The sequence below is a fragment of the Argiope bruennichi genome, chromosome 3 (assembly GCF_947563725.1).
Source record: "Argiope bruennichi chromosome 3, qqArgBrue1.1, whole genome shotgun sequence".
NCBI lineage: Eukaryota > Metazoa > Arthropoda > Arachnida > Araneae > Araneidae > Argiope > Argiope bruennichi.
In genome coordinates, this window is record NC_079153.1 from 108,729,306 (window position 1) to 108,755,421 (window position 26,116).

The 26,116-nt window shown below is 30.0% G+C and overlaps 1 protein-coding gene across 1 annotated transcript; it reads right to left on the reverse strand.

Moving 5' to 3' along the window:
* Window positions 1–884: 884 nt before the first annotated feature.
* LOC129963772 (uncharacterized transmembrane protein DDB_G0289901-like) lies at window positions 885–21,417 on the reverse strand. Its single transcript, XM_056078320.1, has 4 exons — window positions 21,272–21,417; window positions 10,380–10,754; window positions 8,351–8,618; window positions 885–4,001 (listed from the first exon to the last, which is right to left on the reverse strand). The coding sequence occupies exons 1-4, from the start codon at window positions 21,302–21,304 to the stop codon at window positions 1,312–1,314; spliced, it is 3,366 nt and encodes a 1,121-aa protein (XP_055934295.1). The 5' UTR covers window positions 21,305–21,417; the 3' UTR covers window positions 885–1,311.
* Between the last annotated feature and the right edge of the window lie 4,699 nt (window positions 21,418–26,116).

The following is a 26,116-nucleotide window of genomic DNA, read 5'->3' on the forward strand; positions in this document are numbered from 1 at the left end:
TCACAGGAAATAATTTTTTTTATTAATAATTTGGAGAAGAAATCTAAAATTATGAAAACTGAGGAGAAGAGAATAACTCTATAAGGAAATTTAGCTGCAACAAATACCAAAAGAAGGGATATTCTTGAGTATTCGTCCAGAACTAAATACGAATGGGATTGAAATTCTAATTTTCTTGAGATATCCCAAATATCCCAAAAGAAGGGATATTCTTGAGTATTCATCCAGAATTAAATACGAATGGGATTGAAATTCTAATTTTCTTGAGATATCCCAAATATCCCAAAAGAAGGGATATTCTTGAGTATTCGTCCAGAATTAAATATGAACGGGATTGAAATTCTAATTTTCTTGAGATATTTATAAACATTCTTCATGATTTTATGAGAAATTTTTATATGGTTTTAGATATGATTATATGAGAGATTTTTTTAGATATGACTTCAAAATCTGTGATAAAAATACCATTTTTTAAAAATTTTCATTCTCTAACAAAAAATCCACTTTTCAAAACATTTCTTTTATTTTTAGAAATTATTCTCCAATGTAATAAAATCATTAAATTTTTTTTAATGTATCCTTGAAAGAAATTTCTTTAGAATGTTTTTTATTTTCCCTTTACATATTGTTGTTCTTAGCTTATTGGATAAAAAGCATACAAATAGCTGCTTTGATGATTTGTTTCTGTGATATCATTTTAATTCATTACTTTTTAAATTTTGTAAAGCTTGAGCGTTATAAAAATTATGAAATTGGATGAGTTCACTCAGTAAGTAACATTAAAAAATATACTTGATTGCAAAATAAAAACCAATTTATTTACACATATTACAATTCACAGTATTAATAAAATACAATAGCCCAAAGAAGTATACATCCTTATACTTCTATAGAAAGACACTAAACAAAAAAACATATCACAATTGTTAATGCATTTCATCAATGGAAATGAACAATTTCTGTAACAGCTGACAATTTTAGTGTTTCTACTTAATTGTGGAAACACTAAACATTTAGGAACACTTGTCGTCGTTCGCAATTACTGCTAAAAGCATTAAGCAAGGCCCTAACAAAAATAAGCAGAACGAAGACCCATTGGTTGAAACTATTCGCAACTTTGCACTAAACCTCGCTGCTTTACAAAATTTTTATGATGAAAAAAGTTCAAATAATGGAAAAATGCTATATGAGGAACTAATATAATATTTATAGTTAACATCAACTCCTTATCAGAAGTTGAGATTAAGATTTGTTTACAAGCGCATGTAATTACACATTTTTGAAAAACAGTCTCAAAACACTCATTTTGATTTATCCACCCCATTGTTGTTGATTCGTCACTTGCGGCGCTGGTTTCCATACTGTTCTTCCCGGAGCGTTTGCTGGTTTTCCTGATTTAAGAGCTTGAATCACTGATTCAATGTCTTTTTTCATTCCATCTTCTCCTTTAGGAGCTTTCTTTCCAGCTGTTGTGTAGTCTAAGATGATTACTTGCTTATTCTTCTTTTTACCATTTGGTTTTGCCCATCCTCCGGAAGAATTTCTTTTTGTGCCAAAAACAAAAACCATTTTGCTGCCGGCTTTCTTATTGTTCTTAGCAGCGCCTCCTACTCTTTGGTCTGGAGATTTCGCTTCAGCTGGAGATTGACCATTCGTCTTTGTTGGCCGCCAGCCACTGTACATTGTGTCCTTATCACTCATCCATCCCCCAAATCCACCTCCAGAACCCATCCATCCGTCCATCCACTTCCATCCTTCACGGCCTCCTTGTGGATTCCATTGCCATCCACTACTACCAGCTCTGTTCATTTTCCATCCACTACTTCTGCGGTTATTTCTAGGTTTATTGCGATTTTTTACCCTTTTAGCATTTGCTGGAGGACCTTGACCTCCGTTTTGCCAAGAGGTGGGAGCTCCTTGTCCAGCTGCTGCTGCTGCTTCTTCTGGAGTTTTAATTACAATTATGTATGGTACAGTTTGACCATTCTTCCCATTTGCAGACCAACCAGCTGGTAATCCTGCTTGATTTCCTCCATTCTGCCAAACTGCTGTATTTTGTGAATTACCATTCACCGTAGGAGCAGAAGTTGGTGATGGAGCATTATTCCAACTTGATGGTGCTGATCCTGCATTTCTTTGAGCCCAACCAGCATTATTATTTCCGTTATTCCAAGATCCCCTTGCTCCATTTTTGTTTGCATTTGCAAGCTTATTTTGTTGCCATCCGTTTGGATTTCTATTTCCATTTGCCGAATTTCTCCAGCGACCCTTTGCCCTTCCCTTTTTACCATTTGTTCCTGGTGCTGTCCATCCTCCACTTGATTGAGAAGATGTCACGCCATTTTGCCAAGCACCTTGAGGACCCACATTTGCTGGCGTATTACTAGCTCCAGCATTTTGCCACCCTCCTTGTATTTGTGGCGAAGTATTTCCTCCATTCCAAGCTCCATTCGTCTGAGGCTGCTGATTTTGCCATCCTCCTGCTTGTTGAGGAGCTGAACCACTGTTAGACCAAGTTGTTGTCTGTGGTCCAGTGGGTCTTACTACCTTTTGTTTCCATCCATTTCCTCCACCTTGTTGTCCTGAAGTTCCTGCTTTCCATCCTCGACCACCGTTAGATTTTGGTGCAGCATTCGCTCCTGCTTGCCAGCTAACTGCTGCAGGCGCAACTGATCCTCCATTCTGCCATACTGATCCTGTTACTTGAGGTGATGCTCCACCATTTTGCCAACCATTATTTTGTTGAGGTGCTGCCTTTTGCCATGAATTTGATCCTTGGTTGTATGCATTTTGCCAGACTCCATCATTCTGCCAGACAGTCCCATCTGGAGTCCAACCTCCATTTGCTACTTGTCCACTGTTATCATTCGATTTTATACCCATTGTTTCCTTCCAATATTGATTATTGTCTCCCACTCTCCATACTTCAGGTTCCCCTCCTCCTCCTCCATATACTCGAGCTTCTCCTTTTCCATCTTCAGAAAATTTCCATACAATATATCTACCTTGTTTATCATCATCCCAACCACCACCAGGTGCAGGTGTCGTAGCTGTCACTTCTTCTGAAGTAGAATTAGTCGACTCTGTTGTAGCGTTTGTTGCGTCTACTGCAGTAGCTGTAGAATTATCAACTGTAGGCAATTCATCAGCACTTGTTACTTTCCATTCACCGTTGATATTTTCAATCTTCCACTCCACATTACCATTTTCATCCACCAGTTTCCAACCATCAGCCCCGCCATCACCGATTACTTTCCAACCTGAATTATCATCTAAATTTTCCATTGTATGTGTGTCTTCATTATAAACTTTCCATGATAATCCTGCATCTTGCAGTCCACCATTCCATCCACCATTTTGTTGACCGTTATTCCATCCGCCACCTTCAGCGACTTGAGCACCATTGTTCCATCCTCCATTTGCAGCTGGATTTGCCCATCCTCCAGCATTTTGGTCCCATCCAGCATTTTCTATTTGACCGGAGGCAGTGTTCCATCCGTTTGCAGCTGCAGGTGCTTGCACACCTGGTTGCACCTGTCCCGTTGCTACTGGAGGAGCCCATCCATTTCCTCCTTGTTGAGGAGCTGCCCATCCACCCCCATTATTGCCCGCTTGCGGTGGGCCAGCACTCCATCCATTTGTTTGTGGTGCATTAGGTTGAGCAGCCCACCCATTTTGAGGGGGAGCATTTACCACAGGAGTTTGAGGTGCACCATTATCCCATCCATTTGCGACATTTCCATTTGGTTCAACCCATCCTGCTTGTTGAGGTGCAACTCCTTGTTCCACCCAACCACCATTAGCATTGACAGGCTGTGGTCCTTCATCATCCACCCATCCTCCTTCTTGATTATCTTCTTCGCTCGGTGGTTGTTCCTCCACCCAACCATCTGCATTCCATCCGCCATTTCCTCCATTTGCAACAACAGTAGCATCTCCTGGATTCCATCCTCCATTGACCTGAGCTGCTCCTTCAGGAGCCCAGCCATCTTGAGCTCCACCTGAAAACCATATCAAATTTTTGAAAATGTAGTAATAATATATAATATTATCTTTCTTGTAGTTCATAAAAGATACAGCTCTGGTTTCCCATGAAATAAATTGAGATAAATTCTGTACAGTAATAGGAACATCTTCGAATGCAATATTAAACTTATTTGAGGGTATTAAATGAAGAGTTCAGCATAATAGTTTGGATTTTTTTATTCATTTAATCTGATTGGCATATAACAATTATAACTGTTCTAGGGATGTTCTGATAATTACAATCATAACTTTTCTAGGGAAATGTTATGATTGTAACGCCATAAACATTATGATTATTTGGCCATATTTTTTTGGATTTCTATCGATTGATTTTCTAAAGAAAATTCTTTATATTTAATTATGAATGAAAGAATTTATAAGTAAATAATTTATAATTTCTCTGGACTTTTTAACTTTTCAAAAAGTTAACAACATATAATCTGAGGAAACTTAATGACGATGAAAAATTATTTCATCAGGAAATCCTGGGACTTCGAAATTTTAAAAAATGATAATTTGAGTTTTTTTCGTTTTCAAATTTTTTACATTTTTATTTGTCTAAAATTTTATGTTTTAGATTCTAAAATAATTAGAAGAGTCAAAAATTTAATGTTAAAATACTGTCGAAAGGAGACCAAAAATATGAGGGTTATCAAATACAGAACACATTTTTCGTTTTTGAAAAGGCAGATTTGTTTGAGCAAACTTGTTTTATAAAATTAGTGTATTGATTTCTGTTTTGGTTTATAGAGGGACAACATTTTAGGAGTTTAAACAATTCAGAATTATTATAAAACTGTCTGCATTAATAATACTCATAAATTTAATTAAAAGCATAAATTATAGGATTAGATATTCTGTTCTGAAGATCACATTTGTTTAAATAGAACTTTCTTCATGCGCATAAGATGTTGTAATGCCATTTAACAAAGAGCACTATCGAATTGGTAATTTTACGAAAAACTAATGCAAAAACCTGGAAATTATAAAAGAAAAATGCAATGAATTGAATGATAAGCAGGCACTATTAAAATAAATAACTATTCTAATTAAATAACAACAAAGGAGGCAAGGGAAAGAAGATCACACCAGATAATGACATTAAAAGAAAAATAATGCCTAAAAGCATTTTAATGTAGAATATTTACTTATAGATTTATAATATAGATTTTTCGGAAACAATTTCTCATAAAGTACAGCTCAAATATACATAAATGATTTGTGATATGATTATTATATTTGTTACTACACATTGAAAAGGGCTTTTCCCCAAACTGAAATATAAAGGTTTTATAATCTTTTTTTTTAGTGAAGAAAGGATCAAACTCAGAATGGCTAGTATAATATTTTACAAACAAATTTAAAATTTTCAATTTATATGAAACTCATTTCAATATGTTGAGAAATATATATTTTAACCCATTAAAGGGCCATTTTTTTTCTAGTCATATTATGTTAAAATACTTTTAGACTTGAAATTAGAATAAGAAAAGGGATTCATTTAACTTATTAGATAAATTGAATTTGATTAATTAATTAATTTGGTTAATTAATAATTAAGTAACAAATCAAGACATATCATTTTGTGTAAGATAAAGAACTGAAGCATCTATGGCTTTCTAAAAAAATTTGTCAGAACTTATGCCAACCTACATAATTTCATACAAAGATTGATAAATTTGGTGGGAAGCATACTTCCCACGGCTCTAAAAAGGGTTAACGTGCATAAAAAATCTGAACCGCTTGTCTCTAAAGATTTTAACAAAAAGTGCATCACAAATTACCAATATAAACATCGTCGATATAAGAAGTTCCAAATGTCTTGAAAAGCAGAATGTTAGTAAAGAAAGTTCCTTTTAAAATTTAAATACAGATTAATTTAATAGTAAAAATAAATAAAAAAAGGGGAAAAATGTTTTTAAGAAGTTTCAGTGTATTAATAGCTAGATTTAAAATTCATAATGTTTTATTTTGTCACATTTTACATTTTAAAATTTGAATAGTAAACAAATAATTAAATAAAGAAGTCGAAATTTATGATTTTTTTTTGTCACTGACTTAAATGAACTCACTTTCTTTAAGTGTAAAGGAATGTTGAGAGCTTTTTAATAAGAATTTTGCCGAATAAAGTTTTGAAACTCTGTTAAGACACTAAACCAGAAAATTATGCAATTTTTGAAAATATAAATGAATAAAAACGACTCTACTTATCTAATTTTTGTATCGAAGTATTTGCAATAAAAAAAACCCTAATTAAAATCATTTCATTGCAATCTTAAGCAGAAATACTATTGATTCATCAGGAATTCATACAATATTTTTGATTTAAAGTGAAGGAAAGGGCAAAATAAATCATAAGTGCTCTAATTCTGTAGTGATATTTTTTATTTCATTAGAAGAAAGGGAACAATGTTTATTTTTCGTCATCATGAAATTGAATTGATAGCTTACGAGAGTCAAATCAGCTATTAAATAGATGTATACCAGAGAAAAATAAGCTAATAATTATGAATTAAGAATAATTTTTCAAAATACATGTATTCGAAATAAATTCTTTTTATGCGATGATAGTTTTGGCATTTTTTTTTAACATTCAATTTTATTTACACAAGAAGAATACGACTTAACTCAATGTAACTTTATTTATCAAGCATAAAGAAAGGAAACCTATTTAATCATTAAGTCCAGTGCTGTTTTGTGTATAAAATATTAACAGCAGTCTAAATGTTTGCAAAAATATGTTTGTAGCAAAAATGAATTAAACTGGAAAATTAACTTGGACTTTCCTAGCATGTTTAAAAACTGTTGGTTTATGTTAAAAAGCATGTTTTTTAAAAATGGAAGCTGGATTTATACTGACAAATATACTTTAGTATTTATATTAAATTGCTTAAATAGTGATGTCAGATATTATAAAATCTCAATAAAATTCTTTTATAAAATCAGTTTTGATTTAATACATTTTAAATCACTTATTTCATTAATAATATTTAGAATTGAAGGCGAAGATAAATTAATTTTTTCTCTACCTGCAAACTCTATATCTTAAGACTGTCATCAACCATAAGCCATCAACGTATAATTTAATAAGTTTTGATTCTTAATATGGAGTTCAAGACGAAAAAGTCAGGCAAGTAATCTGAGTAAATTTCTTGCATTCTTCATTGCAAATTTATTGCGCAACAAGAACAGAAATTTGATTTTTCAAGATAATTAAAGCTACGAGTACATTAATAAACTTCTGAGGCTAACGCCATTTATTTAACATGTAGATTGTCAACTAATATGATAAGAGAGTTTTAATAAGATAATAAATGTAATTAAGATAATAAATAATAAATAAGGTAAATTAAATAATAGAAAATAGAACATAATAAATATAAGTTCCTTTTTTCCCTTTTCAGGGATGCATGAGATATTTATATTTGTTACCTACAAATCTATCATACATGCTGTGATGCTTTAGAATATAAGAGGTAAACTATAAAAAGGGAAATTAGGGATTCGTATAAGTTTGAATTAGTAAGGAAAATCACAGTACATTAACTTTGTGAACTCTATAGGATGCTTTAAAATTCTTTACCTGATTTTTATCTATAAAATATATTTGGACGAGAAAAAAAATCAAAAAAATCCCCATAAAGTATAGTTGTAATTCAAACAATAAAGTTGCACAATTTTGTATTCTAAAATGATGATAAAACAAATTGAGAAGGGAGGAATGAAGGGAAATCAATTAATTTAAAGAGTATTTTAAAAGAACAAATTACAAAAAATACCAATTAGTACGACTTTTAGCTCTGACGAAAACTTTACATTGTAAACATAATGATAGGCGTACCTTGGCAATATTTTCAGGACTTCATTATGGCAGGAATAATTACGACAGGAATTAATAATTAATCATTATGGCAGGAATTAATAATTAGTATCAGTAACAAAATTCTTATCAGATTCGAAATAGTGGTTATTATGTATGAAATTCTTCATATGACCCTTCTGGCAAGAAGCCAAATATGACAGACTAATCATTGTACCAGTCATTCAATGGGACCACCTCGTACGGAATTGCCTACTCGAGCTTCAACTACTGAATGACAATCATGCATTGTTTACGTGTATTTCTGTATTTGTATGGTCTATTTGTATTTGTTCTATGTGTATTTATGACATTTTAAAGTCTGTAATAAGAATTTTCAATTTCCAGTATAACATCGCTTATACATGTTGAAAAATAATCTAGCACAACATATTAATTATGTACTGTCTGTAATGAAAAGACAAATCGTGCAATTGCAATAATTATCAAGTGTTTTGAACTCACTTAATGTCCATCCATTAGGAGCATTGCCTTGTCCAACACTCCATACTATATAAGCTTGCTGATCGCCAGGTTTTTTACCGGCCGCATCTACTCCTTCATCTGCCTGAGGTTGCCCTCCGTTAGAGGAGGCAACTTGCTTCTTCCAGAGTGGATAACCACTATTAGGGGTGGGCCGAACGGACCATCCTTCTTGGTTGTTGCCTCCGCGTCCGAATTTCCAAGCGATCTTCTTTTCTTCGGGTTTTTCTTTAGCAGCGGCTCCAGATTCCTAGTATAACAAAATAATATTTTATGAATAGAAAATAGAGCTATAAAAAAATTAGAGTTCAGAACATCGTTGAAATAAGTAGGTAAGTGGTGATAAATATGTAGATATTTAGAAAAGTGTCTAAATTTAGACAGTTGCAAAATAAATTGCGCTCAAGATGCCATAAAAATCAGTTACTAACATTCTGTGTGTATTAAATAATTTAACCTCATGAAAATTATATAACTGATTCTAACTAAAATGAATGAAATATGAAAGGAACAAAATCATTTTGATAATTTTTCACTCAAAATTAAAGTATTGAGCTATTGAAGAAATGGAAATTTATGCAATATGGGCTCTTACTAAAAGATTAATATTTTCAAAATGTTTATTATTTAAGACGGTTTTAAAGTGGAACAGTCATAGAATTTATTAAAGAAGATTGGCTTTGACCTCACAATATTTAAGACCATTAGTCTTTACCGACCAGTTGGTTCTCAGGGGTATATTACTTACATAAAATTTTAATTAAATCATTTAGATGTAACTTCATGTTCAAATTATTACCTTTAGCCAATTATCAGAAATTTAAACAATATTATTTTAATTACCTTACGTATATTTTGTTAATTGGGTACATGTTTTGTAATGGAGACTAGCATCAGGACGTCATAGCGCATTTAAAAACGTATATGTTCGGTTAATCTAACTATTCTAATATCCGTGATGCTATAATTTTACTTTTTTATTTGTTTTGTGAACTATACAGATGTTGAACATAATCCTTCTTCATTGACTTTCAACAGTAGTAGAAAATCAAACGATGGAATATTTGATGAAATCAGAAATAAGAATTGAATCTTATGGCAACAATGTAATTTATTATTGTAATTTAGGCAATATATATATATAAGAAATTTCCAAAACTCAGAAAAAAATTGCTTACTTGAATATTAAATTAATATTATTAAAAAGATGATTTTTGAACTTCAAGATAATGTAAAAATCTTTTTTGAGCTTTAATATTTTCGGAAGTTATGTTTATGAAGTAAAAAATTTGTTAATTTTTAATTAATTAAAATTTTAGAGAAATCGATTCTAAGCGCACAAACCAACCTTAATATCTAAAATGTGGGATATTTTAAAATTTAAAGATGTATACATGCAAAAACCAAATATTCTGCTCATGAAATATTCATGATTTTATTTTGTGGGTAAAACTGTGTCATAAAGAACAAGTAATTAAATTAATTTTTAATGCATCGTTAATTTAGCTATTTAGTAGTATATGTGTGTGTGAGTGAGAGAAATTTGAATGGAAATTCTGCTGTTGAATGTTGCTTGTAGCATTTCCTTTTTTTTTTCTATGCAGGAAATGAATATTTTTTTTTCTAAACTTTCTTTTCGAAACAATCACAGACTCAAATATTTTTAATGTATCTTTGTAGCCTTTTAGACAGAAGTTTTCTAATTTTTTCATTGTTATACTTATAGATTAAGTTTCACGAGTTCTAAATTTTCGTTAAAATTGGGGACTCTCCAATTCTTCTCTAAAAAAATTCTTTTAAATCTCTTAAGTTTTTACTTTTTTCGTTTTACCAGAAATGGAAACAAATAAAAAGGAAGAAATGCAGAAAAGGGTGAATTTTATATCGCTGACAGCATAATTTGTATTTCTCATGATATATATAGCGACCTTTGGATTGTTTGTCTATTATTATTTCTGCAGTTACCCAAGTACAGAATTAAAACCTCATCTGACTTTAAGTAATAGCTTACCGGTTTTGGCGTGGCTTCTTGATTAGCAAGTGGTTTATTTCGCGTAGACTCAAATCGGTAGCCTCGACGCAACCCACTTGTTCTAAGAGCTTCATTGCTAGCCTGGCCTTCTGTCGTTGCCTCCAAATTTGAACTTTCGGTAGCTACGGTGGTCGTGGGAGCTGCAGAGTCTGCTGCAGTAAGGGTCGTGCCACTCGCTTCGGTGGTCAGGAGAGGCAGAGGTGTTGTAGTCGCAGCTGTGGTCGTTTCGGAGGTTGTGGTCTGCGAATTGGTGGTGCTTGCAGCTGTGATGGTAGTGGGAGCTGTGGTTGTGGTCGTCTGCGCAAACGCTTGGCTGAAGGCAGCCGTAACCAGCAGCAGCGGCAGATAGTGCCACTATAAAATCAAAGTTAATGTTATGCAGCAAAGGATTATAAAGCTTTTTCAAAAGTTATTATTAATTATAAGTATGTCAACTTTTATATAAAAAAGTGGCAAAGTGCAATTGATTATCATTTCTGTAAAATTTGTACGACATAGTTAAATGTACTCTTTAAATCTGAATTAAGGGAATTTGAATTTTATTTATACTGAAGGAGTTTTTCTCCATCTATGGGACATTTGCTTTTAGCTATAAAAGATGCTGAAAAAAATGAATATTAAAACAGAATTTTAAAAAAGTCAATTCTATCATAATATAAATAAAATGCCACTATAAAAAATAAGCACTTTAATTTGATACTTATTTCAAAATTATTCAAAAAATGCCTATACACAAAATTAATTTAATTAAAGAATTCAATATAATAAGGAAAATATACAGAAAAGAAAGAATGGTTCGCTTTAGAAGTTAAATTTCAAAAGATAAAATTTAAGCATTTCAACACATGTATTTCCAATTGGCACATGTATTTAATTGTCTTCACCCTTAGTGGGGTAGTGGCCTGGTGGTAAAGTCAAGGCTTATCAAGGGAAGACTAAAGAACTTCAGGATTTCAACCAAATATCTGCCATGCAAGCATCTCTGATGCGTGTTAAATGCGTCTGGGCTGATTTCTCCCCTTTGGTGAGGAGAGGAAATTTGGAGAAGGGGTGCGGTGCCAGCTCAAATGGAGTCCTCTTCATCTGGTGGCAGCTCAGAATTATGAGGTCAGTCTCACAATAGCCATAATATTACTTTAAAAGGGGACGTAAAATAAACTTTAAAATAAGATGTCATAGTAAAAAAAAAATATTTTTTTTTAAATGAAGCATGCATAAAAAAGTATTTACATTGAAATGTATATAATATTAAGTAACAATATGCGGCTATATTTGAAATTACTACATTTAAAAGAATATAGCAACTACAAAGATAAACAATACCCCATAAAATACGAAAACGTTTCAATTTTATCGAATAAATTATGAAGTTTAATACATCATGATATTGTTATGCAATAGAAATCTCTATGGTCGCTCGATTTAATAACTACTAAAGCTCTTTCTATATTTATTCATTTCGATATGCAATATTGATCTTAATGGTAAGAATAAAGAAAGAATAATAGAATAATTGTTGAATTATATATATTTATTTCATTACACAACCCATATCGCAGAGATGAAAGTTTTTAATTTTTCGAGATATTCAGATGTCCATTGATTCTTTTCATAAAATTTTAGTAAAGCGGTTATAAAATGGATTTAACATTGCTGGCAGGTACACAATGTATTTAATGTTATTTAAAAAAATAAATCTAAACAAAATGTCAGGAAACTTGCGGAATCATTTTAAAAGGATTAAATCTTCTTCAACACATCGGCTAGTCCAGAAAGGAAAGATTTTCTCAAAAATGAAAGGGCTTCCACCTGTTAGCGTAGTCAGGAAAAATAAAAGAATAAGTATAAAAATTAAACTCTTCTTTTTGATCCCTTTATTAGCACTGAAGAATGTAATTAATAATTTAAAAAGTATATTATTTTAAATTCTGATTATTACTCTGTAATTGCTCTTATCTAACATTATTATTTGATAAAATAGTAGACTCCTTCAAAAGCAGTTGATTGAATATTCAGATTGCATTCTTGGTATCGTGAACCTTTTCTTCTGCAACTAATCAAATTCTATCGAGAGAGACGGTCACAACAATGATGCACTAAACCTCTGATCCACGTTCATAATCTATATAAGAAATCATTACAACTGTATAAAAACTGGTTTATTATAAAAATATCAGCACATAATGATCACGTATTTTTAAAAACATCGTAAATAATATTAGGGCTCATTTAAAAATGTCAAAATGTAGCACCTCTTTTCTCCCTTGAGCATAGAGCGCCCCCTTGCAGCGTTTTACAGAAGACAAGCAGTTGAACGGCAGACCTGCATCCTGAGGTCGACTTTTTTTCCCTATGCGCAATTCTTGCGCTAACGCCGAATGCTGCCGGCTGGAAACGGTGGAATCCCTCCACCATACTATTTTCTTTAAACTAATTTTCTATGTGTTTGTAGTAGATGAGTGCTTGTAAATTTTATAGTGTAGCTGTGTTTGTGAAGATTAAAAATATTGTATTTAAAACCGGGCAGTTCTTTAGAAAACCACAACACATCACTATAAAAATAGTTTTTTATCCGAAGAAAATTTGATTTGTAAATGCACAATTTAAAATATCAAAAGTTATTTTATATAATCAGACATTTTATGTGATTTAAATATGAAAATGTAAATTACATCATAACAGTGAGATCTATTAAGAGAATGATGTATTTGTTAACTGCCTAACTGTTATTAGCCTAACTGTTTGATAATATATGACGTTTACAAATAAAAATGGGAAAAAAAGATGAACAATAATTAATATTCAGATTGTAGTAGGCTACGAATATTTAAGTGGGCATTAAAGCTGCCCATCAGGGATTTAGAACTATCTTTACTAAGCAGAAATGTGACAATCAATATAGTGAAAGATAATTTCATTTCCAATAGAAAGACTTTTTTCAATTATGTGAATAATATTTTTTTATTTTAAATTATTATTCTAAATTAGAAGGAACAAGATTACTGTAATAGCACGTAAGGAGGTTACCAGTCAAACACACCTTGAGATACTTATATTTCGATAAGAATGTTAAATAATATTTTGTTAGTAATACAAAGCTCCTTTTTATCGGTAAAGAACATCAAATTTAATATGGAGAGTGTCCATTCAAGTTCATAATAACTGCCAGTAAGAAATGGCCAAAAATATGGAGGGCAGAACAAATTATCAAAAACCTTATGTACTAAAAGAAGTATTCTATGTAAACGAATTTTTTATTCGTATTTATAATATATTTTAATCTTTAATGAGTATTTGAAGTTTTAGTTTTCTTTCTTTTAGTGATTATTGTAACTTAATTAGTTTATATTATCGTTTTAATTTTCTCACGTTATTGTGATTTTACTTTGGCATCCAAGTTTTGATGAATAAATGTTTATTTAATTATTTTATTTTTACTGCACTAGCAAAATTGTTTTATTTTTTACATTTTTGTATCTATTTTTTTATTTATTTTTACAAATATTATAGAATTTTAATAATCAATTTTTTGCATATTCATTGATAGATGGCGCTAATCATATGACATTTAAATTAAATTAAAAATCTAGTGATAAATTTTTAATTAAGTTATAATATCAAGATATTGTATTATTATAGGTAGCACAAAACAATATAAAATTTTTCTAGTTCATTGAGTGAATGAAAATCGATTACAATCGTCCTGTCTTTAAGAATCAATTGTCTTCAATCGTCAAAGCAAATAATGCTAAAAATATACTAGAAAATGTAGGGCAAAAAATTTGGGCAAAAGCAGGCCAAAAATCACCGATATAATATTTTGTACACAGGAAAAATCAGCACATTGAAAATATTTCACGTGACCTATGAAACTCAAATGTTGATTATTAAAGGATTATTTTCTATGCATTTTATAATTTATGGTATTTGTTTCTGTATTCCATTTTTTTTTTCATCACTCGAACATTAATTAATCCATTTGCAGTCCCGAAAGCACCAAACCCTCTCCTATTGACTATTTTTTCACTAATTTCTATGAAATTAATATACTTATGTCTTCCATTGCGCGTAAATGAAATTTAGTTTTATATCTTTTGTCAATTAGTGTTAAAAGGGGCACCTCCAAAAAAAATGGAGGTTAATTCATGATTATCCTGAATAAGTGGAACGAACTGGAAAGTTACGAAACTAAAAAAATTATGGAAGTTATACAGTTATCGTCTTTTTATTTTTGAAATAAAGTATTAACGATAAATGGTTTGAAATTTAAAAACTTATGAAATTTCACTAAATACTGCTCTTCAAAAAATAAAAAAAATGCGTATATTAACTTTATAAATTAAAAAAAAGCTAGAAAAAAATAGTCTTATATTGTTATTTTTACAATAAATAAATGATGAGTTCGAATGATTTAATTATACAATGAAATTGGACCGAATTTCATAACAACACTGAAAAAGATTAAAACAGAAAAATCCTTCAACTTAATTTTTAAAAATAAAGAAAAATTGAATTCAGATTAAACTGTTATTAATGGAATGCTAATTTTCTGAAGTTTAAGAAAGTATAAAGATAATTTTCAAACTATAATGAATTCCTACATTATTGTCAAAAACCACCAAAATTTAAGTTAATATTTCGTTAATAAAAATTCTACCAATTTTAGTTCAACGGTCTGTCCTGTAGAGGGCCACATACACTCTTCTTTATTATTAGTAAGAATTTAGATCAATAAAAACATAACTCTGTCGAATTAAGAGCAATGTAAATAGGAAAAAACGTGATGGAAATTTTACAATTCTTATGCCATTCACTGCATTTACTTATGCTGGACATCTCTTTTACTTCTATCGTCATTGTTTAAACTGCATTTACTTTTCTCCGATTTGAAGGGAGTCATGAAAGCTATTGTTTCGGATGCTTTATGGGGACGACGCAGTGTTTCTGTTCTTTCGGTTATTCAACCTTTGTAATAAAAGCGAACTTTTGAAATTAGATCAATAAATGCGCGTCTTTTTACTTTCTTGGTTATTTATATAAGTTCGTATGAATAATGCATTGAAAAGATAATATTTTCGTGAAAATCCAGAAATTCATGGTAATTTTAAGGACAGATTGCAATAACATTAATTCATCTTCTATGGTGAAATCCCAAATGCTATATAACATCTAGTTACATGTTTTTTTTTTGTATGTGTATGTGCATGTGTTGTGACGTCTGGTATGCTTTTATTTTGTTAGATGTTCAGTGGAATACAAAATTAAATCAGCATGGAAATTTTAAATATAAAATAACAATATGAAATGATATCATCTTTAAATGATGCCAGAGCATTAGTAATTATAATTATTTATTAAAAATAATTTTAAATTTCGTTTTTAGTTATTACCCATTCCATTTTTACAAACTATATCAATCTAGTGAAAAAAAATATGGCCTTATGTATATATTGGAAATATAATTTTTTTTTCTTACTGGTTTAGAAAGAAACTGATTTCTTAAAGACTGGTTTTTTTTTATTATCAAAGAAGAAACAATTCATTGGCTTAAATGATCAAGTCACCATCATTGATGTTAATATTAATTTCTTTTATAAAAAAAACTCCTATTTTTTTAATATAACAAAAGCTTAAGTAAAATATAATAAGTTAGACTCTTAGGGTGGAATTATATTATTTAAAGAATGTTAACGATTTGTTTGAAGGGAAAGGTTCTAATTTTTCGAGCTGCACCACAAAAATAGTCATTACGAAGAAAATTTAAATTTAATACATTCATTTAGCAATGAAGCCGAGTAAAAACATTTTCTTCTTATATTCATTTCATCAAGTTTAATGTTATTGAATGTAATAACTATTTAACACCATATTATGTGCTCAAAGATCTGTGCTCAGTTAGATCTTTTTAACATGAATAATTTTGTGCTTGAGGTATATATACTCTCAACGAAAAAAAAAAAAAACCTTTGCTAAAGAACGTTTTTGAGTGACATTTTTCTTGAATGTGAGTGATATCTAATTTCGTAAATTCTTACCAAATTTTGAATTTCTAAAATTTTCTTTAGAATTATTTAGTTGAAACTAATAACTTATTTTAATTCATTTATCGATGGCATTTTTAAAAAGCTCATCAACATAAATTATTAAATCTAAAGAATTAAGATTGCTATTTGAAATGAAATTTAATATTATTGTTACGCAATATCTCAATAAATGATAATGTCATTCAAGATAAAAAAAAATTAAAGGAAGAAAAATTTGTTAGCAACCTTACAAGAAAATAACAGCATTTCTCTTGTTATGTTAAAATTTTGTTATGTGTTCTGAACAATAATAATTTAATGTATTGACTAGCTGAACGAAAGTGATTAAATATATTCGTTGACTAAATGATCCCACGACGATCATTGTTTATTACACGAAGGGAAATTAAATCTTAATATTTGTGATTTATAAACGAAATGAAGAATTAAATTACATAAATTAAATAATTTTATTCAAGACATATTTTTTAAGATAAAAAAAATCACACAAGTTAATCGTCTGAATTTTCGTATTATGGTAGACAATTATTCTTAATCTTAAATTACTGACTTCCTGGTTTAAGTTTTAGGGTTTTATAGGTCATTTATTCTTAAAATATTCTTTAATTTTTTTAAAGCAGAAAAATTCCGATGAAAAATAAGTATTTTAAACTTTAGGAATGAGTCATATCCCAAAGAGAACAGTAAAAAAACAAAAATAAGTGCAATTATGCTTAAAAAAACTACTTGTTTTAGCTTAAATTGAAAACAATAGATTCGGTTAATATAAGTCTCAGTTATTACAGCAAAAAGTTAAATAAATATGTTAATTAAGTACAAAAATTATTCTGGTAAAATCCAAATTTCATTTAAAAAAATAGGCAGAAAGCAACAGAAATCATTGCCACAATCACAGCTGATTATATCAATTTGAGTTCTAAACATATAAAAGCAGAGAAATACTGTTAAAATTGATTTTAATCATAGAATTCATGGTAATAAAAATTGTTGCAAAACACACATTGCACTGAAGAGAGCAAAATCAACGAAAGACATCAGTGAAAGTCCCACGTGCCGGTTTTATTAACTTTCACTCAAAGAAAAAATAGACCTAATAAAAGGAAAACACTAGAAAATGTCGTAAATCTGATCTGAAATCAGTAGAGCGAGATGAGTTATGAGGGAACTTGGAAATTAACTTTGAGCGGGATTTTTAAAAGAAGTTCCCTTTAAAACTCTCTAGCTTCTTTTAAATATACATTATCAGGCTTTTGTTTTATGAATGAAATCAAGGGGAATATTATGATGGTTAAATAATTTGTGCTAAAAATATGGTGCTTCAAAACGGAGATGCATGAATGACAAATATCTCTTCCTGTTTTATTAGATGATTCTTTTAATAAATGATTAATTGATATAATGAATCATCAGGTTACATATATGGAAGGTGTGTAAGATATTTAACTGAAATATGTAAACTGATATTACAATTATTCTGAATATGAATCTTTGTTTTTTGATTGCTTTATATCTATGTTTTTGATATATTCTTTTGTTATATATATAAATGATATTTTAATTCTAATTTCAATTTAATTAATTTCCAAGATTTTATCTTAATTTAGCCCATAGTAACTTCATTCTAAAATATTCTCTTATTTCGTGATCCAATTCCACTTTCGGTTTAATTAATTCCTCTGTAAAAATAATGCGCCATCAGTACTACGTATCAAATGAGAGTGATACTTTCGTTGCCCTTGTCAGAGGTCAAAACATGTATTCCATCTGCGCGTGGCCGGAAGTCCTATGTTATATAAAACTAGTGATCATTTGTTTCACCCCTTTTTGCTCTTCTTACTTCTGCTTTTGTGCCGCACTGCGTCTGCTTGTAAATAAATTGTTTTCCCGAGATGGCTATTAAAGAGAGAATAAAATGAAATTAAAAATACAACGTCTCGTCTATGTATTCAACCTGCAATCAACCGAAAAATGTTACACACACACACACACACACACACACACACATATATATATATATATATATGTTTTGATATGATGATATATGTTTTGATCCATGCTTTTATTCTTGTACATAATTTACTTTAAAATATATATTTTTTCGTGACGAAGAAGAAACATTTAAGTAGGTGATTAATAAATAAATTATAACTTAAAACATTAATAAAGAATTAAATCAAAGCTTCTAATTTCAAATAATTTCCTTCGAAATTTTAAATAATAAATATTAATAAATCTGCAAAAAAGAAGAAAAAATCGGTACTTAAATATTTTTCCCGAGTTGGAATCGCGAGTAGCAATGTGAAAACTTTACGTTTGCAGAATATTTCAAACATGATAACATAAAAAAAATATCGAAGTTTTTTTAGTAAACTTTAAATTATCAATAAATGAATTTCTAAAGAATATTTCTGAAACAACAATTAGTTTTCCTAGCCAGGACATTGAGATTTGATATATGCGATCGCTTTCGACAGTTCGAAAAGTTACGTATGCTTTTGTTTTTTCTAAAGAAGTTATTTCATTTACCATACAAAATATATGTGATGCCAAAGGACTTTTGAGATTTATTCTCACTATAGTAGTATTAAAAGACATTTTTAGTTCGTGCAGGTCCGGCAAAAATGCTTAAAGATTAAGCCAGATGCCACGTCTCATTTGTTTCTAATAAGATATTAGAGTCAAAACAATTCTGAAGCGAATGTCGTATGAGACACACTGACAGCGCAATTCTTACGTACTTCCCCCCCTGCTGAGGTGTGGGATAGGTAATTAGTGTCCGTTTACTCAACATTCTTTACAGAGATCGGCGGGGAATTAAGAGTGCAACAATCAACTGTCATAAATATACTTCAAGCTCCTAATTGCTTCTGTGAACTTGTAAATTTCTAATTATTTGTCCAATACAAAACGCATGTGTATACAGATTCTTAATAATACAATCTGTGGACTAGTCACCAAGTAGAAGAAAGAACATTATTGATATGGCAGCATCTATATCACCTTTAATTCAAAGGCTGTCCGTGGTGGAAAAGTTACTCTTTTTTTAATTACATTATTATATACAGGCATTTATTATAAACTAAAGATTGGATTTTTCAGTAATCTTGATCATATTTATTTATCTCGTTCTTGATCATATCTATTAAAAGTATTTGAAATTTAAATTGTTACTTTATTTCATATATACACAATAGGATCGAACACTAAGGATCGATTTCGATTTCTGCTGAAAATCTCTTTAAAAAATATAAAGACATGAAGTTAAAAAGCACAAAAAATATAATTAATGAAAATGGTATTTCAAAATCATTGCAGCATTTAAAGCTGACCATTTTTATTTTTTCAGAACTAGAATGTCAGTATTTCAAGATAATTAAAATAACTAAACGAAGTGTTAGACAGTTTTTCCATTTATTGTTAAAATTGTTCAAATGATTAATACTTAGATTAATTAATTATTACTTAAAAAAGATTTTCGGCAATTTTTTCTCATAGAAACAATTTTTTTAAAAGTGCAACGATTGCATATTTAAAATTGTTCAAAAAATATAAATAAACATATAAATATAAACCCTCTAATACCTTGTATTACTTACATTGCTTAAACGTGATTTCAAATTTAAACCTGAAATTTTACAGCTAAGACTTTTAAATGTAATCATTATAAATGTATAAATCACTCAAAATCTTATAATAGTATTCAAATTTAAATTTGTAATTGCCAAGATTAATTGAATTTCCTATTAAGGAACAAACAAAATCCTCCTAAAATTATAGACTTTGAGAATTCCAGGAAAAATTAAATGTCCTAACACTCTTCCATTTTTTATGGATAAATTATTTTTTAAATGTCTAGTCTCTCAATAAAATTATTATTTTTTTAAATAGAAACTACTGCCTTAAAATTTGTTCATTCGAAGTTTCGCGACTAAACTTTAAATTGTAAATTGATATAAAAGTAATTTCTCCAGGTTCTCTAAGGTTAAATTATATCTTCGGAAGTTTTTAGAAAGCATTGCGTACTGCTGTATATATCTAAATTTAATCCATGAATTACGATATTTCGAGGAAAAACAATATTATATAGTAATTTATCTAAATATAATTTAGGACTTTAAGTATCAAGAAAATCTTGCACTCCATAAATGTTTATCTAAGTATAATTTATAAATTCTGAGGTTTCAAAGAGAGACTACGTTATAGCAGTTTATCTATATATAGTTTATGAATTTTTAGATTTCAAAGGAATATGTTATATCAACTTATTTAAGAATGCCAGAAAAAAAATGAATTCTATAGGAATTTATCTATAATCTATAATTCTGAGGTTTCAAGGAAAAATTAATTTTATATCTAATATACAAATTCTTGAGATTTGAAGGAAAATTGAATTCTATAGGAGTTTATATAAGTATAAACTATAAATTCTGAGTTTCAAGGAAAAATGGCATACTATAGTAGTCTATCGAAATCTGATTCATAAATTCTAAGATTTAGTGCATAATATGTAAATTATAAGATTTTACGAAAAAATTATCTATTAAAACAATTTAAATAAGGTTTTTTCTGAGGTCTCAAGGAAAAATAACATAATACAGCAGTCTTTTGAACTATAGTCTATAAGTTCTGGGCTTTTAAGAAGAAATTGTACGTTATATAGAAATTTAATTTTTGTGCAAACTAAGAACTCCGAAGCTTCAAAGGAAATCAAGATATTAATTGAAATATAACCTATGAGTTCTAAAGAGCAACTGTATATTGTAGTAATTAATCCACATTTGACGAATCATGCAGACATTGTAAAGTGCTATCCATATAGCAACTCACCCGCACATTTGCAGACGAAGATCCCCGTCTCATATTGCACACAAGAAACGAAGTAAACTTAGTAGCAAGTAGTAAAGTAAAAACCACTATAAGTCCATTCCAAGGAATATCTTCCTAGTAAGACGAATGAAGTTGGCAGGTAAGAATCGACAGACGATTGTTCTTAGAGAAAGTTCTTATTCGAACGATAAAAAGATCCTAAGGAGGGTTGTCTTTACGTACCAAGCATATTCACTTCCTCAAAAGCTAAGAGTGTTCTGATCTGTCCTCCGATTCGATCGACGATTTTTGTACCAGGTAAATGAGAGCAGGGATTGTCAGGCGAAAGTAAATTTATGACAGATGGTTGCGCGACAATTTTAATGATTTTCCGCCACGTCTCTCCCCCCTTGTTCGCTGGGACATATCAGGCTCCATTGTGAACAGAATCGTGACTGAACCGTAATCATGTGAACTGTGCGAATCGGTTCTCTCCTGGTTGATACCTGCCTTCTTTTTTTCATGGCTAAGGTTCCTGTGGTGGATGGACCCTTTTTTTAGAGCTACTGGTTACACTGCTCTTTGAGGTCGATCGTGGAAGGTCAGCATTTTGTAATGAAAATTGGATATTTTACTGCAGTTCTCACGATTCGAATTTTTATCGCATCATTGTTTCTTTCTTTTTTTGGTGTATCAGCATTTAAATACTTGTTTCTCACACTTAGCCAGACCATATTCAGTGCAGATAGGTCAGTGTCACTTTGGGATCTAAAGACTTGTTCGTGTATGTTGGAGTCCATTCGTAGCATATAAAAGTTCCATGTAGTGTTATGAATCTGTTTTCGAAACTTTGTGTATTAAGCACGCATAGGGCCGATAAAAATACGAATAATTTTCTTGTTTGTGAGCCGTAAACAAAGAAAAAAACAATCAAAAGCTTCTTCCTTTTGATTTGTCTATTTACTACCACTCCTTCTGCTTCAAAGAGTGCGATATTCAAGGTCCAATGCAAATTTCTTTTCTAGAAGTTTCTAAATTTATTCCAAAGTAAAACGAGTCCTTTGAAATGAGCGAGGAGGATAGTCACATCTGTTCTGACTCATTCACTGATTTGTTTGCAAATACCATCATGATGATTTGCCTTTAGATATTACTTTTGTACTTTTTTGTATTTTTTTAAGGCGCATCTCAAATATAGAGATAAAATGGAACAATATAAGCAAACGGATTCTCGCTTCTTTGGAAAGATGGTGATGTAATTCTGTTCACGGAAATTCTAATGAAAGGACATGCCTCTGAAGGGAAGGCCTGGTGCATGGTCAATTATGACTGTTTTATGACCGACTACAGCACTCTGAATATTATTGAACCATCATTCATTCAAATATCCAATGCTTAAAAGGGGTGTGCTCTGTTTTTTTTAGCTTAAAGTTACATAATTTTGCATTATTATTTAGTTAATTTTACTTTGTAAATAATTGCTAATAGTCTATACAGTCAATGTTGAATGGAAAGGGGAATATCGACAAATGGGGTTTCTCAAAGTGAATTACCTCTTTGCCAAATTTTAGAAAAAAGCGATTTTTTAAAGTAATTAAATTAAAAAGTTTTAAAAATTACTTCATTGTCTGCAGTGATATTTAGTATTTTAATTATGACTTTTCTTCATCCATTTCCTCTCATATTCTATTTGAGTTATTTTAGTTCTTTGTGATAATGTTTTGAAATATGAATTAAATATAGTATACATTTAATGAGTTTCAATTGAAATATTTATAGAGCTATAACAAGCATCCGAGTTTGAGGAAGAAAATCATTTCAGCATGAAGAAAATATTGATTTTCAGTGATTCTTAAATGCTTCATTAATCGATAGAATTAATGAATCAGTACAGCAGATAATCTTACCTTCTTTCCAGAGAACGCTTGCTTTCAATTAATTATTCAGAACAACCGCCATGTCGAGAATGTTAATTCAAATTCATCCGATTTCTATTTGTTCTTCCCACAGTCGTTGAAAACCTATTATCATTTTCAAAACATTAATTATCGTATTTCTCCACAATTTTTTTTAAAAATTTGGCCATCAAAATGCAACTCATTTTTTAGTAATTGCTACTACGTGATAGAAATAGTTTATAGTGAGTTGAAATCAAAGGTTCTTAACCTCCGGATATTGCTATTGTTGAAGAAATAGTGACATTACAAATACAGTTACTTAAAAAATCTGAAAATGGCATATTTATAATAACCCAGTATTATGATTTACTGGATTAAAAAAAATAAAAAAATATTTAATGCTTTCGGATTATGTTACTGCAATAATTTTAATGCTTACACAAAGTTTAAATTCATTTAAGGAACGAAGCTATTCGAAATTTGAAACGCATCTTAAGATGAAATAAGTCTTGTCAGACCACTGATTAAATTTCATAAAATTATTTGCTCGAAATCGTATAAAATGAAATTTTCCTTTGGGGATACTATGTCTAACTGAATCTTTGTCTAACATATTAAGTGATTTTGGAAAGCATTTTTTTTAAATTTTTCATCATTGGCGGTAAATATTTCTGTAAACAATTTCTATCTGCAACTTTACAATTTTTCCCATTTTATTCAAAAATATGGAGCTTCCGAAAAATTTTAACGAATTGTCAACTGCTCGCAGAATTCATACATCTTTTTTATTACATAACATAATTTAAGCATCGTTAGAATTATAAATAAAAATATTCAAAGTTGGAATTTAGTGCTTATATTTCAAAAATAACTTCTAAGCATATTGTTTTACAAAAAAAAAAAAAAAAAAAATAACATTACTATTTTAAAATTTAAAAAATTAGCTTTTCACTGGGAAAAATCCTATTTCTGTGCAATTTTTTTTGCTTGATTTTATAAGATTTTAATTAAAATTAGTTTCAAATAATATGTTCAACAAAATAGCCAGATGTTGAATAATCAGTTGAAACGTTTTAATAATTATCGTGCGATAAAGTTAAAATATACATTATGAATTTCGATTTATAAATAAAACTTTAATGTATTTGAAAGCGTTTTTTCTAGTATGACAATATACTGATACGCTTTAGAATTTAGAAATGTGCACATCAATGTAATTCGTTGTTTAAAATTCAATTGGAATTTTGATTAAGTAAAAGTTAAGCGAAATTTTGATATTAAACTAAAATCGATATATTTAGGAAATATTTTCACACAAAATATATTTTATACCATATTTAAACTGAATATATATATATATATATTTTCAATAATACCAATTTAGACGTAATGTAAATTTTTCACTGAATTTTCTGTTTTTTGAAAACTTTTTTTATGCAGTATTTGTAAATTATACAATTCTTGCAATGAAAATATATTTATAGATTCCACAAGTATTTAATTGTGGTTTTTTTTCTGTTTAAAAGCTACGAATTCACTTATTTTTACTTCCTCGTATACGAAATGTACGAAAATATAGCAATCGTCGAAAAAAAAAAAAAAATTGCATGCGCGATTTTGATGAATTTCCACATTTTAAATCTTTCTAAGTCCAAAAAATTAATTTTGGGGATTGTGTCCATCTGTTTGCCTGTAAATAAGATTACTTAAAAATATTTTGAACTAAATGGATGAAATTTGGTGTAAGTCATACATCCGACCTCCTACCCTTCACAAAGCACACGGAAAAATTACTGGATGACCAGACCGCCGCAGCCTCAATACTGGCGGGAACCGTGGTTGAGTCCTAAGGGCCATCACCGGCCACGGTACAACCCTCCCCGAAGGAAGTACGTCCCGTTATCAGTGGAAGGAGTCATATCCCCCACCTATTTGTGTATCCTCCAGGGTGGAGAGTTCCAACCACCATGCCGGATGCTTTTCATCCTCATTTCGAGCCCCCCCCCCCATAGGGGGTTTGAAATTTGGTGTATGGACTTTCCACCACATTTGTTGATGTCAGTCAAATTTTGAGCGAAATTCATTCAGAGACAATCTGTCTGTTTTGCTGTTCAAATATAAGTGAATACGATGATTACAAAACGTAAAGATAGATCAAACTTGGTACATCGGTTTATCACTTAAATTTTGATCCCTATCAAATTTTGAGCAAAATTGATTTATCAATATGTCACCGTTTGTCGGTCTGTACTTTCGTATACATCCAAATAGAAAACTCAAAATCGTAATGTCTCAAATAAATGAAATTTAGAATCTACAATTGTAGTTCTATATCAAATTCAGATGCAGTGTGTCGGAAAAAAGAGATTCAAAATACAAATTTGGTTTTCTGGTATTTGTGTATTAATCACTTGCCAGCGATTAATCGTGAAAGATCGCACGCTATATTCATGTCAGTGATCTCTATTTTTAACTAATGTTCACAAAATCCTTTCAGATATTCAGTGCCTCACTGAAGGTTTAAAATTTTATGTAGATAGAGGCATAACAACTTTTTTAGAGAATATTTGTTCAAGTTTGGGAAAATCTTTTTTGAAAGTTTACATATTTGGCAATGAAATGTGTATGTTCACACAAATTTTTAATTATTTATTTTATTCCATCAAATTTTTGGAGAAAATTAACAAGTGCTTTAAAATATTCTTTAACTTTACTGCGAATATTTTCCAATTTACAACTTTACAGGATGTATTCAACAGTTAGACATATTCATATTATAAAAGTAAATAGAACGTTCTCATTTTTATATTGAAAACGTGTGTACATTTTTTATGAGAAATATGAAAGTGAAATAGACAAAGGGCAATAGGATATGCATGCATATGTGTGTCTTGTGACTGAAAAAATCCATTGAGGAAGATTATCCTTCATAATAAACAATAAGGGAGGAAAGCTACTTAAATTATAC